Source organism: Phyllobates terribilis, unplaced genomic scaffold (assembly GCF_046119375.1).
Source record: "Phyllobates terribilis strain yellow unplaced genomic scaffold, ASM4611937v1 Scaffold_2__4_contigs__length_985480577, whole genome shotgun sequence".
NCBI lineage: Eukaryota > Metazoa > Chordata > Amphibia > Anura > Dendrobatidae > Phyllobates > Phyllobates terribilis.
The window spans coordinates 662795366-662809059 of NW_027362762.1; the positions used below are offsets into that span (position 1 = coordinate 662795366).

Sequence of the window (13694 nt, forward strand, 5' to 3'; positions counted from 1 at the left end):
GAGGCAGTGTGTGCTGGAGGCAGTGTGTGCTGGAAGCAGTGGTGCAGGAGACTGTGCTGGAGGCGGTGGTGCAGGAGACAGTGTGTGCTGGAGACAGTGGTGCTGGAGGCGGTGGTGCAGGATACAGTGTGTGCTGGAGACAGTGGTGCTGGAGGCAGTGGTGCAGGAGACAGTGTGTGCTGGAGGCGGTGGTGCAGGAGACAGTGTGTGCTGGAGACAGTGGTGCTGGAGGCGGTGGTGCAGGAGACAGTGTGTGCTGGAGACTGTTTGCTGGAGGCAGTGGTGCAGGAGACAGTGTGTGCTGGAGACAGTGGTGCTGGAGGCGGTGGTGCAGGAGGCAGTGTGTGCTGGAGACTGTTTGCTGGAGGCAGTGGTGCAGGAGACAGTGTGTGCTGGAGGCAGTGGTGCAGGAGGCAGTGTGTGCTGGAGGCAGTGTGTGCTGGAGGCAGTGTGTGCTGGAGACAGTGTGTGCTGGAGGCAGTGGTGCTGGAGGCAGTGTGTGCTGGAGACAGTGTGTGCTGGAGGCAGTGTGTGCTGGAGGCAGTGTGTGCAGGAGGCAGTGGTGCAGGAGGCAGTGGTGCAGGAGGCAGTGGTGCAGGAGACAGTGGTGCAGGAGGCAGTGGTGCAGGAGACAGTGTGTGCTGGAGGCGGTGGTGCAGGAGACAGTGTGTGCTGGAGGCAGTGGTGCAGGAGACAGTGTGTGCTGGAGGCAGTGGTGCAGGAGGCAGTGTGTGCTGGAGGCAGTGGTGCAGGAGGCAGTGTGTGCTGGAGACAGTGTTTGCTGGAGGCTGTGGTGCAGGAGACAGTGTGTGCTGGAGGCAGTGGTGCAGGAGGCAGTGTGTGCTGGAGACAGTGTGTGCTGGAGGCAGTGGTGCAGGAGACAGTGGTGCAGGAGGCAGTGGTGCAGGAGACAGTGTGTGCTGGAGGCGGTGGTGCAGGAGACTGTGTGCTGGAGGCAGTGGTGCAGGAGACTGTGTGCTGGAGGCAGTGGTGCAGGAGGCAGTGTGTGCAGGAGGCAGTGTGTGCTGGAGGCAGTGGTGCAGGAGGCAGTGTGTGCTGGAGACAGTGTTTGCTGGAGGCTGTGGTGCAGGAGACAGTGTGTGCTGGAGGCAGTGGTGCAGGAGGCAGTGTGTGCTGGAGACAGTGTGTGCTGGAGGCAGTGGTGCAGGAGGCAGTGTGTGCTGGAGACAGTGGTGCAGGAGACAGTGTGTGCTGGAGGCAGTGGTGCTGGAGGCAGTGGTGCAGGAGGCAGTGTGTGCTGGAGGCAGTGTGTGCTGGAGGCAGTGGTGCAGGAGACAGTGTGTGCAGGAGACAGTGTGTGCAGGAGGCAGTGTGTGCTGGAGGCAGTGGTGCAGGAGACAGTGTGTGCTGGATGCAGTGGTGCAGGAGGCGGTGTGTGCTGGAGGCAGTGGTGCAGGAGGCGGTGTGTGCAGGAGGCAGTGGTGCAGGAGGCAGTGTGTGCTGGAGGCAGTGTGTGCTGGAGGCAGTGTGTGCTGGAGACAGTGTTTGCTGGAGGCAGTGGTGCAGGAGACAGTGTGTGCTGGAGACAGTGTGTGCTGGAGGCAGTGGTGCAGGAGGCAGTGTGTGCTGGAGACGGTGTGTGCAGGAGGCGGTGTGTGCTGGAGGCAGTGGTGCAGGAGGCAGTGTGTGCTGGAGACAGTGTGTGCTGGAGGCAGTGGTGCAGGAGGCAGTGTGTGCTGGAGACAGTGTGTGCTGGAGGCAGTGTGTGCTGGAGGCAGTGTGTGCTGGAGACAGTGTTTGCTGGAGGCAGTGGTGCTGGAGACAGTGTGTGCAGGAGGCGGTGTGTGCAGGAGGCGGTGTGTGCAGGAGGCGGTGTGTGCAGTAGGCAGTGGTGCAGGAGGCAGTGTGTGCAGGAGGCAGTGTGTGCAGGAGGCAGTGTGTGCAGGAGACAGTGTGTGCTGGAGGCAGTGGTGCTGGAGGCAGTGGTGCAGGAGGCAGTGTGTGCAGGAGGCAGTGTGTGCAGGAGGCAGTGTGTGCTGGAGGCAGTGGTGCAGGAGGCAGTGTGTGCTGGAGGCAGTGTGTGCTGGAGGCAGTGTGTGCTGGAGGCAGTGGTGCAGGAGGCAGTGTGTGCAGGAGGCGGTGTGTGCAGTAGGCAGTGGTGCAGGAGGCAGTGTGTGCAGGAGACAGTGTGTGCAGGAGACAGTGTGTGCTGGAGGCAGTGGTGCAGGAGGCAGTGTGTGCAGGAGGCAGTGTGTGCAGGAGACAGTGTGTGCAGGAGACAGTGTGTGCTGGAGGCAGTGGTGCAGGAGGCAGTGTGTGCAGGAGGCAGTGGTGCAGGAGACAGTGTGTGCTGGAGGCAGTGGTGCAGGAGGCAGTGTGTGCTGGAGGCAGTGTGTGCTGGAGGCAGTGGTGCAGGAGGCAGTGTGTGCTGGAGGCAGTGTGTGCAGGAGGCAGTGTGTGCTGGAGGCGGTGGTGCAGGAGACAGTGTGTGCTGGAGGCGGTGGTGCAGGAGACAGTGTGTGCTGGAGGCAGTGGTGCAGGAGACAGTATGTGCTGGAGGCAGTGTGTGCTGGAGGCAGTGTGTGCTGGAGGCGGTGGTGCAGGAGACAGTGTGTGCAGGAGGCAGTGGTGCAGGAGACAGTATGTGCTGGAGGCAGTGTGTGCTGGAGGCAGTGTGTGCTGGAGGCAGTGGTGCAGGAGACAGTATGTGCTGGAGGCAGTGTGTGCTGGAGGCAGTGTGTGCTGGAGGCAGTGGTGCAGGAGACAGTGGTGCAGGAGGCAGTGTGTGCTGGAGGCAGTGTGTGCTGGAGGCGGTGGTGCAGGAGGCAGTGTGTGCTGGAGGCGGTGGTGCAGGAGACAGTGTGTGCTGGAGGCGGTGGTGCAGGAGACAGTGTGTGCTGGAGGCAGTGTGTGCTGTAGGCAGAGCATGGGCCCCATCAGGGCTATGATGGCAGGACACTAGCTGCTGTCCTAGCTCCTTACCGTCCATTATCCTATATACTGCAATGAATGTGTTATCTGGGCCTGCTGCCATCACAGCAGCCATCTGTAGCTTCCTGCCATAGGTGATGTATCAGGTATCATACATGGCTGGGATTGTGCCTATGATCTGCTCCCCGATCATTCCTGAAATCACCAGAACCATATATAATATGTAATGGTAGATGGCAGAGGTGTGCAGTCGAAATAAGTTGAAAATTGTAGAACCGTTACTGACACCTATGGAAAATGGGTTTCCGTGATTTCACCCCTTTACTTTATGGGCTCCTTTATAGATCTGCTGCTTTATGCAGTGGGAGACCAGCTCTTTTTTTGCCCTGAATACTAAAGTCGTTCACTGAGCGTAAGTAAATTACATGTTGTTTAGCACACTTTGTTTCCTGGCTGTTCCCAAGAGTTGTTTATGGAGACCGTAAAAGCCCTGATAAGATATTTTTCAATTAGAGTTAATGTAATAAAAAGTTTCTGTGTCTACTATCAGGATATTGTGTGACAGGCTGGTATGGCGCCCCCTGGTGTTCATTTAATTCCTTCTAATAATGTTCTCTAATGTGTTCAGTGCTGGGGAGAGTTCTCACTGACTGTGCTGCACAGTAGCAGGAATCTGTTCTGCCTTCTTCATACAAGTTCAGCTGGGCGGCCAGAGTTTGAGACTTTGTAATTGTTCAATCCAAGGGGGAATCCACAACACCATGGGACCCCATAACAGGGATGTAACTGCAGTGTCTACGCACAGGATCATCCTTTCTAAAAATCTTCCCGGCTGTTATGTTTTGAATGCTCTTAGGCTTCTTACACCCTTTAAACAACTGAAGCAACCACGATCAAAAGCCAATCTACTTCATAAAAAATAATTTTTTATTAGATATTACATTTTGTTAAAAATTATCACATGCAGATAATTGGTGCAAAAAATGGTGCAAAACAACATACAATGTGTAAAAATGTACCACCGCTGTATGGGACACGCAGGACCCAAGTTGTACAGCCTAATAAATATTAAGTAATCATCCAAGTAGCATAGTATTTATACACAAGCCAATGTGACCCGATTAATATAGGCTCATATGCTCAAGGGTTGTTAGGTCAAAGAAACAGAGAATGTTGATACACTCCTCAAAATAATTATTACGAGTATAGTCAACCACCATATATGTGTTTACATGTGTATAACAACAGTATATAGACATACAATATATTGGTACTTTGTATTACATCTTATCTATATATTGTTCAGCCCGATTATCCATCATATGGAAAACATGTCTGGCACACAATGGTTCTATATAAGGTGACAATGCAGATTGATATACATATAATAATTGATACCTAGGCACCAAACTGCTACTGAATGAGGCTTCCAAAATGGGTCCTGCTCCCACCCCAACGCGCGTTTCGGCGCTGCCTTCCTCAGGGCCATAGCTACCACTCTCTATATTATAGTATGTGTATATTATGGAGTGGCACCTTTTGAAAATTGTGCTAGTTCTTACACCCTTTGTAGCATATGTGTTCCAGGATCCATACTCTCCATTCACTAGACCAAAACCAAAAGTTTGTCACTTTGGCTTTAATCTGGCTGGTATACTTAGTGACTACTTTTTACTGTGTCAAATAGCAGAGTATACAGAGGAATCCAGTAAAAAACATTTATTATTTATTGTGCTTTGCTTATACAGTGCCATCATATTCCACAGCGCTTTACAGACATTACACTGTGTGCAGAATTATTAGGCAAGTTGTATTTTAGAGGATTATTTTTATTATTGATCAACAACTATGTTCTCAATCAACCCAAAATACTCATAAATATCCAAGCTTAATATTTTTGGATGTTGGAGTGTTTTTTTTTTAGATTTGGCTATCTTAAAAGGATACCTGTTTGTGCAGGTAACTATTACTGTGCAGAATTATTAGGCAACTTAATAAAAAACAAATATAATCCCATCTCACTTGTTTATTTTCACCAGGTAAACCAATAACAGTGCACAAAATTTAGAAATAAACATTTCTGACATGCAAAAACAAAAAAATAAAAAAATGAGTGATCAATATAGCCACCTTTCTTTATGATGACACTCAACAGCCTTCCATCCATAGATTCTGTCAGTTGCTTGATCTGTTTTCGATCAACATTGCGTGCAGCAGCCACCACAGCCTCCCAGACACTGTTCCGAGAGGTGTACTGTTTTCCCTCCCTGTAGATCTCACATTTTATGATGGACCACAGGTTCTCTATGGGGTTCAGATCATGTAAACAAGGGGGCCATGTCATTATTTTTTCTTCTTTTAGACCTTTACTGGCCAGCCACGCTGTGGAGTAGTTGGATGCATGTGATGGAGCATTGTCCTGCATGAAAATCATGTTTTTCTTGAACGATACCGACTTCTTCCTGTACCACTGCTTGAAGAAGTTGTCTTCCAGAAACTGGCAGTAGGTCTGGGAGTTGAGCTTCACTCCATCCTCAACCCGAAAAGGTCCCACAAGTTCATCTTTGATGATACCAGCCCATACCAGTACCCCACCTCCACCTTACTGGCGTCTGAGTCGGAGTGGAGCTCTCTGCCCTTTTCTGAGCCAGCCTCTGGCCCATCAAGAGACACTCTCATTTCAACAGTCCATAAAACCTTTGAAAAATCAGTCTTAAGATATTTCTTGGCCCATTCTTGACGTTTTATCTTATGTTTCTTGTTCAAAGGTGGTCGTTTTTCAGCCTTCCTTACCTTGGCCATGTCCCTGAGTATCGCACACCTTGTAGTTTTTGATACTCCAGTAACATTGCAGCACTGAAATATGGCAAAACTGGTGGCGAATGGCATCTTGGCAGCTTCACGCTTGATTTTCCTCAATTCATGGGCAGTTATTTTGCGCCTTTTTTGGCCAACACGCTTCTTGCGACCCTGTTGGCTATTTGCCATGAAACGCTTGATTGTTCGGTGATCACGCTTCAAAAGTTTGTAAATTTCAAGACTACTGCATCCCTCTGCAAGACATCTCACAATTTTGGACTTTTCTGAGTCCGTCAAAACTCTCTTCTGACCCATTTTGCCAAAGGAAAGGAAGTTGCCTAATAGTTAAGCACACCTTATATAGGGTGTTGATGTCATTAGTCAACACCCCTCCTCATTACAGAGATGCACATCCCCAGATTTACTTAATTGGTAGTTGGCTCTCAAGCCTATGCAGCTTGGAGTAGGACAACATGTATAAAAAGTATCATGTGATCAAAATACTCATTTGCCTAATAATTCTTCACAGAGTGTATTGGCACTGTCCCCATTGGGGCTCACAATCTAAACTCCCTATCAGTATGTCATTAGAATATGGGAGGAAACCAGAGGAAACCCACACAAACAGAGAGAACATACAAACTCCTTTCAGATGTTGTCCTAGGTGGGATTTTGAACCCTGGACCACAACGTTGCAAAGCAACAGTGCTAACCGCTGAGCCATCGTGCTGCCTCAACATATGCTGAGCAGGGTATGTTTCTCAACAAAGAAGCCTATGGGTGGCGGATATCATTCAGTAACATATACATGTCAGACTTCTGTCGAGAATTTATTCCTTTCAGAGAGTGTGGACTGGCACTGCAGAATTAGAGCATCACTCTGTATTACAGCTGACACTGCTCCAACTTCCAAGATAAGAGATAACTCCGATACCTGTTGTTAAACTCCTCAGATGCCATTGTCTTTAGGGTCTCCAGTACCTAGCTGGTTAGGCCCCCTTCACAGCTCCGTATAAAACCGGTACGAGAAAAAACAGTATCAGTGTGTCATCTCTGTTCTGGATAAAGAAAGAATGACATTTCAAAGCTTTTCCTATACTTTGCAATGTTAAACATGGACGGCACACAAATGCCATCCATGTGCTATACGTGTTTTTCACGGACCCATAGACTCTTATTGGCTCTTGTCATCTGTACTGCCGGAAAAAAACTGACATGTCTCCGTGTGGTTCACACGTACGCACAGTCCTTGTGAAAACCATGGATATGTGAAGATCAATCAAGGAATGGGATGTGCTGAGCTGTCAGTATGGTGATGGACAGCTTAGGCGCCCAATCGGATGCTGGAGCATGGTGAGCGGTCAGTGTTTGGAGTGACAGTTTAGCCATCCAATCAGGACCAGGGTGTGATGGGGCTACATCCATGTGTCTCTCGTCCAGAGTAATTACCTGGCTATTTAACCAGCTCTCAGCCTTTGATTGCTGCCAATTGTAGCTTTGCTCATGAGGTGTGTACGTGCTCTGTGCTCCTAGTCTTATATTCTGATCTTTGCTGCTCGACCTTGGATTTGTCTTGATCATCTGTTTGCCTAGCCCTTTTGTAGTGATCCGCTACCTTCTTGGAAATCGGACCTCGGACTGTTTCCTGACTGTGTTTTCATCTCACCCCTCTGCCTATGACGTACTCTCCTGGCTTTTGACCTCGGACCTCTTGACTACCCAGCCTCGCGGCTTATCCGTGAGTGGTGACTAATGTCACACACAGTTTATAATAGGTACGTGTGGTATCCATGAAAAAAACTGATGCCACACGTTCTGGAAGCACGTACATGTGAAGGTGGCATTTGGCTCCTTTCATCTGTCCGTATCAAACCGGTACCGGAGAAGACAGTAGGGGTGTCATCAGTGTTTTGGATCAGTGTGCCATCAGTGTTTTTCCAGTATGGCAAAATAAATTCCAAAGCTTCTCCTATAGTTTGCAATGTTAAACATGTACATCCCATCCCTGTGCTGTACGTGTTTTACACGGACCCATAGACTTGCATTGGCTCTTGTCAACTGTGCTGCTAGTAAAAAATGAACATATCTCTGTGGGGTTTACACATACATACGGTCAGTGTAAAAACACGGACCGTGCATATCAGCATAGGTTATAATGAGTATGTGTAGCATCCGTGAAAAAAGCGGATGCTGCACGTACTGCAAACACGGACATGAGGAGGGGCCTTCTACAGAGGGAAGGGGCTTTGTTACCCTATTGGCGGCTCCCCACAGCAATTGGGTTTACATTTTTCGTTCAATTTCCATCCTTCCACCCCCCCCCCCCAAAAAAAAAAGAAATATCAATCCAAAAGTCCTGTATGCGCTAACATGGTACCAATAAAAACTACAACTGTGTCACCAAAAATTAGCCCATTAATAGCTCCGTCAATAGTAAGAAAAAATAATTATAAATCTTAGAATATGGTGACATAAAAACAATTTAAATTAAATTGCCCTTTTGTTTTCTTTTTTCATTTAGCATTCAAACATACAAAACAATACAAATTTGGTGTCATTGTAATCATTATGACCTGCACAATAAAATGAACCTTTCATTAAAGTTTGATGAAATGCTTACCGAACCGCACAGAAGGAAATCTTAATGGCATTACCATAAGTAAAAAAGGCAAATTTCTGCTTTTGCATGTGTAATTTTTCCCATTTAGGTCAACATACAATGCTGCAGCTGCAAAAATAAGTGAAATAGAAGAACATATTGTACCCTTAGAGCAGGGTTCCCCAACTCCAGTCCTCAAGGCCCACCAACAGGTCATATTTTCAGGATTTCCTTGGTGTTGCTCAGGTGATGGAATTATTGCCTGTGCAGGTGATGTAATTATCACCTGTGCAATACGAAGGAAATCCTGAAAACATGCCCTGTTGGTGGGCCTTGAGGACTGGAGTTGGGGAACCCTGCCTTAGAGTACTTTTCACCAGCAGGTTACAATGGCCATATCATGGATTAGTGGCTGTAGAGCAGAGTAAAATGTAATTTTTAATTTCTTATCTCCGCTGCGGAGATATTAGCTTGTATTGTTTAGGTTATAATATATGTAAAGTTCAACTGGGTGTTACCAGAGATTTGTCTCTGCGGGTGAGTACTTTCTCTGCATAAGGTTGACCAATCATAGACCGGTAGCAAAACATAGGTGGGAAAAAAAAGACAGCGGCCTCTTCTTACTGATCTCTACAGCTACTGTGTAGAGAGACAGAAGAGCTGAGTTGTGTATCATCACTTCCAGATCTCCTCTCACAGTGCTGACAGCTCTGGCCGTCCCCCTCACACTGACTGCTGTGATATGATATCTAGAAGTGTTTGTAAAGATTTATACGTTTCTGCAGAGATCTGTGAGGAGTGCATGTTCTTCTTTCTCCTATGTGTTGCTGCCTGATTATTATAAGTTTTCATAAAATCACATCCACTTTGCTTTATATGTTAAACTCAGCAGATTTTCTGCACCAAAAAAATGCAGCGGCAAAACACGCAGCATTTGCGCTTTATGGGAACATGGCCGTTGAGTTTTGACATCTTATCTTATAGCCTTTTAAGTTGTATTCACAATTCACACTGCATATATGATAGCAATCACATAAAGATATTATTTGACGTTTGTATTAAAATAATAACAATTCCCTTTCAGATTTTCGGGGGTCTCCACTCCACCTACTACAGTCAGCCAAATCCTTCTCTGGTACTCCTCATAGTCTAAAGCAGTTGAGTCGAGAATTAAGAACATCCATGGAGGGAAAATACAAAGAAATAGCAGAGGTAATAAAAATGCCCATGATGACTTCTCAGGAATTTTTTTTAAATGCCTCCCCTCCCCAGGGCACTAAACCGATCGCCCCTTAGCCTGTACCTGGCACCCCCAGAAAAGTTGTTTTTTTGCTCAGGGAGCTGCAGCCGGTCAGGAAAATGTATTATATTCCATTTAATACTTATATAATTACAAGAACGGCTCCATTCCTCTCATGGAGGATCAAGTGGGTGACTCCACTAATAGGGCAAATGGACTGATCTTGTCTGCATGAGAGAACCCCATTAATAACCTCATTATTTTTAATGGTTTTTTTTTCTGTTATAAACTATTTTGCCATCTCTCCCTCAGGAACTGTTCAGTCGTTCCCTTGCTGACAGTGATATGCGTTCTGCTCCATATGAATTTCCAGAGGAAAGTCCCATTGAGAAGCTTGAGGAGAGGAGACAGCGTCTAGAGCGACAAATAAGTCAAGATATCAAGTAAGGCAATAAAGGGTGTAAAACATAGAAAGAAACCTATACGGTACAGATCGCAGATACAATTAGAATACTTAAAGGGGATCACCTATCCACAAGATAAGTAGTTAGTAATCGCTTGGGGTGCCACTTCTGTCATCCCAATTGGTCATGAGTGGAAATACTCGGTCCCCTGTTTGAAGTAGTGGTTGAGTGCTCACCTATCTCCATCAGTTCTATACACTTTTTAAATGGAGTGGAAGTGGTGAAGTCCACCGCTTCATCCAAGCAAGAGTCTCGGGATCCAAGTTCTCGTGATCAGTTTCCAGTGGTGGGATATCCAGCGATCAGTAGTCTATCATGTATCCTATGGATAAGTGAGAAATTGTAATCTTTATAAATACCCATTAACCCCTTTCCACAAATAAATGTATGTCCAGATTGCAGGTGATTTCCTTCAATCGGGCATACAGTTATGTCAGATGGATGCCATGGACACAGGAGTTATAGACCGCTGAGCTCCTGCTACCGGACATAGTGCTGATCCCAGTACTTTAACCCCTCAGGTGCGGCTGTCAATAGTGACAGGGGCATGTAGAGAGTTTGACCAAGGAATATTGCTCCCTTTATCAGCCTATTGGTGCCCCTGCTGCACGATCGCGGGGTGGTGACAAGTTGCTATGGAAACAGGAACCCTGATATTGTCCTCTTTGTTTGCCATCTCCTTCAGCCATTCAGATCCCAATGGCGACAGGGCCCTATAGGATAAGGTAATGCACTGTACAGCATAGCTCGTACACTGTATTATCAATGCGATCAAAAAATTGCATGTTCATATCCCCTTGTAGGACTAGACAGTAGTGTAAAAAGTAAAAAAAATGTTTTTAGGTGTATTAAAAATGTAAAAAACAACAACAATTTTAATAGTAAAAAATAGTCAAAAAACCAACTCCTTGTAAAATTAAACATATTTGGTATTGACATGTTCTTAAGACTTGTATTATAAATCTATATAATTTTTTACTCCATACAGAGAATGCTGTAAAAATATGAAAAACTATGCCATACTTGATGTTTTGTTAATCTTGGCTAAAAAAATTTAATGAAAGTGATTAAGAAGTCGTTATGCAAAAAACAAGCACTCTTAGAGTTCTGTAAGTAGAAAATTAAAAAAGTTAGGACTCTCAAAATAAGATGTAAAAAAAAAAAAGCTATTTTTTTTTAAATACATTTTTTTGGGTGAAAAAGCAATAAAACATAAAAAATGAATAAATTGGGTATCACCATAATTGTATTGACCTGTAGAATATAGTTAACATGTCCATTATTCTACTGGGCATACATCGAAATTGATAGCCAACACATCAGTACAGCCAGGACTAGCCCAGCCCTGAAACGGACGTCACTGATGACACTTTGTCTCATAGACTGTAAGCTTGCGAGCAGAGCCTTCACTCTTCTTTGTATCTGTTGAATTATGTGTTTCCTCGGTTATGTCTTTGTGTGTACAAGTTCCCTCTGAATTGTAAAGTGCTGCGGAATATGTTGGCCCTATAGAAATAAAAAATATTATTATTCAGGGTGGGGGCAGAGGCTGCTGCCGTGATTGCAGCCTCTGCCCCCGGATGACGGCCCGTGTGAGTATCCCAGCATGCACTGAGGGTTCTCAAACATAGCTTCATCAGACAGGAAGTACAGTGGGTACGGAAAGTATTTAGACCCCTTTAAATTTTTCACTCTTTTTTTCATTGCAGCCATTTGGTAAATTCTAAAAGTTCTTTTTTTTCTCATTAAAGTACACTCTGTGCCCCATCTTGACTGAAAAAAAACAGAAATCTAGAAATTTTTGCCAATTTATTTAAAAAAAACCCTGAAATATCACATGGTCATAAGTATTCAGACCCTTTGCGCAGTATTGAGTAGAAGCACCCTTTTGAGCTAGTACAGCCATGAGTCTTCTTGGGAATGATGCAACAAGTTTTTCACACCTGGATTTGGGGATCCTCTGCCATTCTTCCTTGCAGATCCTCTCCAGTTCTGTCAGGTTGGATGGTGAACGTTGGTGGACAGCCATTTTCAGGTCTCTCCAGAGATGCTCAATTGGGATTAGGTCAGGGCTCTGGCTGGGCCAGTCAAGAATGGTCACAGATTTGCTCTGAAGCCACTCCTTTGTTATTTTAGCTGTGTGCTTAGGGTCATTGTCTTGTTGGAAGGTGAACATTCGCCAAGTCTGAGGTCCAGAGTAGTGTTGAGTGAATTTGTTCGGCTCCGCCCATGAACATCCCTGATTTGCCACGCTGTCACACGCTTACCCACTGTAAGTAAAAAAAATAAAGCCGTTAACGTAGTGAGGGAACAATAGGAAATATTTAATTAAAGTATATTAGAAAAGAGATTAGAATATCACATTAAGTAGACAGACATTTAGCATTAACATAAATGTTAGTTTTGGAGCACCCAATTAAATGATAAGAGTTGTCTTGTAGTATTCTTACTTAATGTAATATTGTATTTCTTTCACCTTCTTTCCTTGCTTTATTTCTCACATTGCCTTTCTATTCTTTCTTTTCTGTATTTCCAATCTACTATTGATTCTCCCTAGACTCGAGCCCGACATTTTACTTAGAGCAAAACAGGACTTTATGAAAATTGACAGCAGCTCAGACTTACAGTGAGTCACTCCTTTTATCTTTCTGGCATTGTACCGTCTGCTTGCATGGATCATTTACTGCCTCTTCTGTTTATCTTATCACATCCTCCTCTTCTCTTGTTTCATTACATTCTCTTGTGCTCTATTTTCCTGTCCCTTTTGGTTTCCCAGGGTGTACAAAGAAGAACATGAAGATTTGGTGGACCATTTCTCTAAAGAGGCTTTTCTTGAAAGAGAGTATCTTAGAGTGTCCATCGCAGGTGATGAAAAGTGTGGGGTAAGTGCTTCCCTTATTATATCTTTACAGACACAGATATATACTGCTCAAAAAAATAAAGGGAACACTCAAATAACACATCCTAGATCTGAATGAATGAAATATTCTCATTGAATACTTTGCTCTGTACAAAGTTGAATGTGCTGACAACAAAATCACACAAAAATCATCGATGGAAATCAAATTTATTAACCAATGGAGGCCTGGATTTGGAGTCACTCCCAAAATTAAAGTGGAAAAACACACTACAGGCTGATCCAACTTTGATGTAATGTCCTTAAAACAAGTCAAAATGAGGCTCAGTATTGTGTGTGGCCTCCACGTGCCTGTATGACCTCCCTACAACACCTGGGCATGCCCCTGATGAGGTTGCGGATGGTCTCCTGTGGGATCTCCTCCCAGACCTGGATCCGCCAACTCCTGGACAGTCTGTGGTGCAACGTGACGTTGGTGGATGGAGCGAGACATGATGTCCCAGATGTGCTCAACCGGATTCAGGTCTGGGGAACGGGCGGGCCAGTCCATAGCTTCAATGTCTTCAACTTGCAGGAACTGCTGACACACTCCAGCCACATGAGGTCTGGCATTGTCCTGCATTAGGAGGAACCCAGGGCCAACCGCACCAGCATATGGTCTCACAAGGGGTCTGAGGATCTCATCTCGGTACCTAATGGCAGTCAGGCTACCTCTGGCGAGCACATGGAGGGCTGTGCGGCCCTCCAAAGAAATGCCACCCCACACCAAACCGTTCATGCTGAAGGATGTTGCTGGCAGCAGATTGCTCTACACGGCATCTAAAAACTCTGTCATGTCTGTCA

The 13694-nt window shown here is 45.7% G+C and overlaps 1 protein-coding gene across 6 annotated transcripts in view; it reads left to right on the forward strand.

The window, feature by feature from the left end:
• The window catches only part of AMPD2 (adenosine monophosphate deaminase 2), a 234443-nt gene that overhangs the window by 164248 nt on the left and 56501 nt on the right, over positions 1–13694 (forward strand). For all 6 annotated transcript variants that reach the window (XM_073666816.1, XM_073666819.1, XM_073666818.1 and 3 more), the window contains exons 2-5: positions 9375–9502; positions 9843–9973; positions 12552–12620; positions 12771–12876. In XM_073666816.1, coding sequence (XP_073522917.1) covers positions 9375–9502; positions 9843–9973; positions 12552–12620; positions 12771–12876 — 434 coding nt within the window. The remainder of the gene's footprint in view (positions 1–9374; positions 9503–9842; positions 9974–12551; positions 12621–12770; positions 12877–13694) is intronic.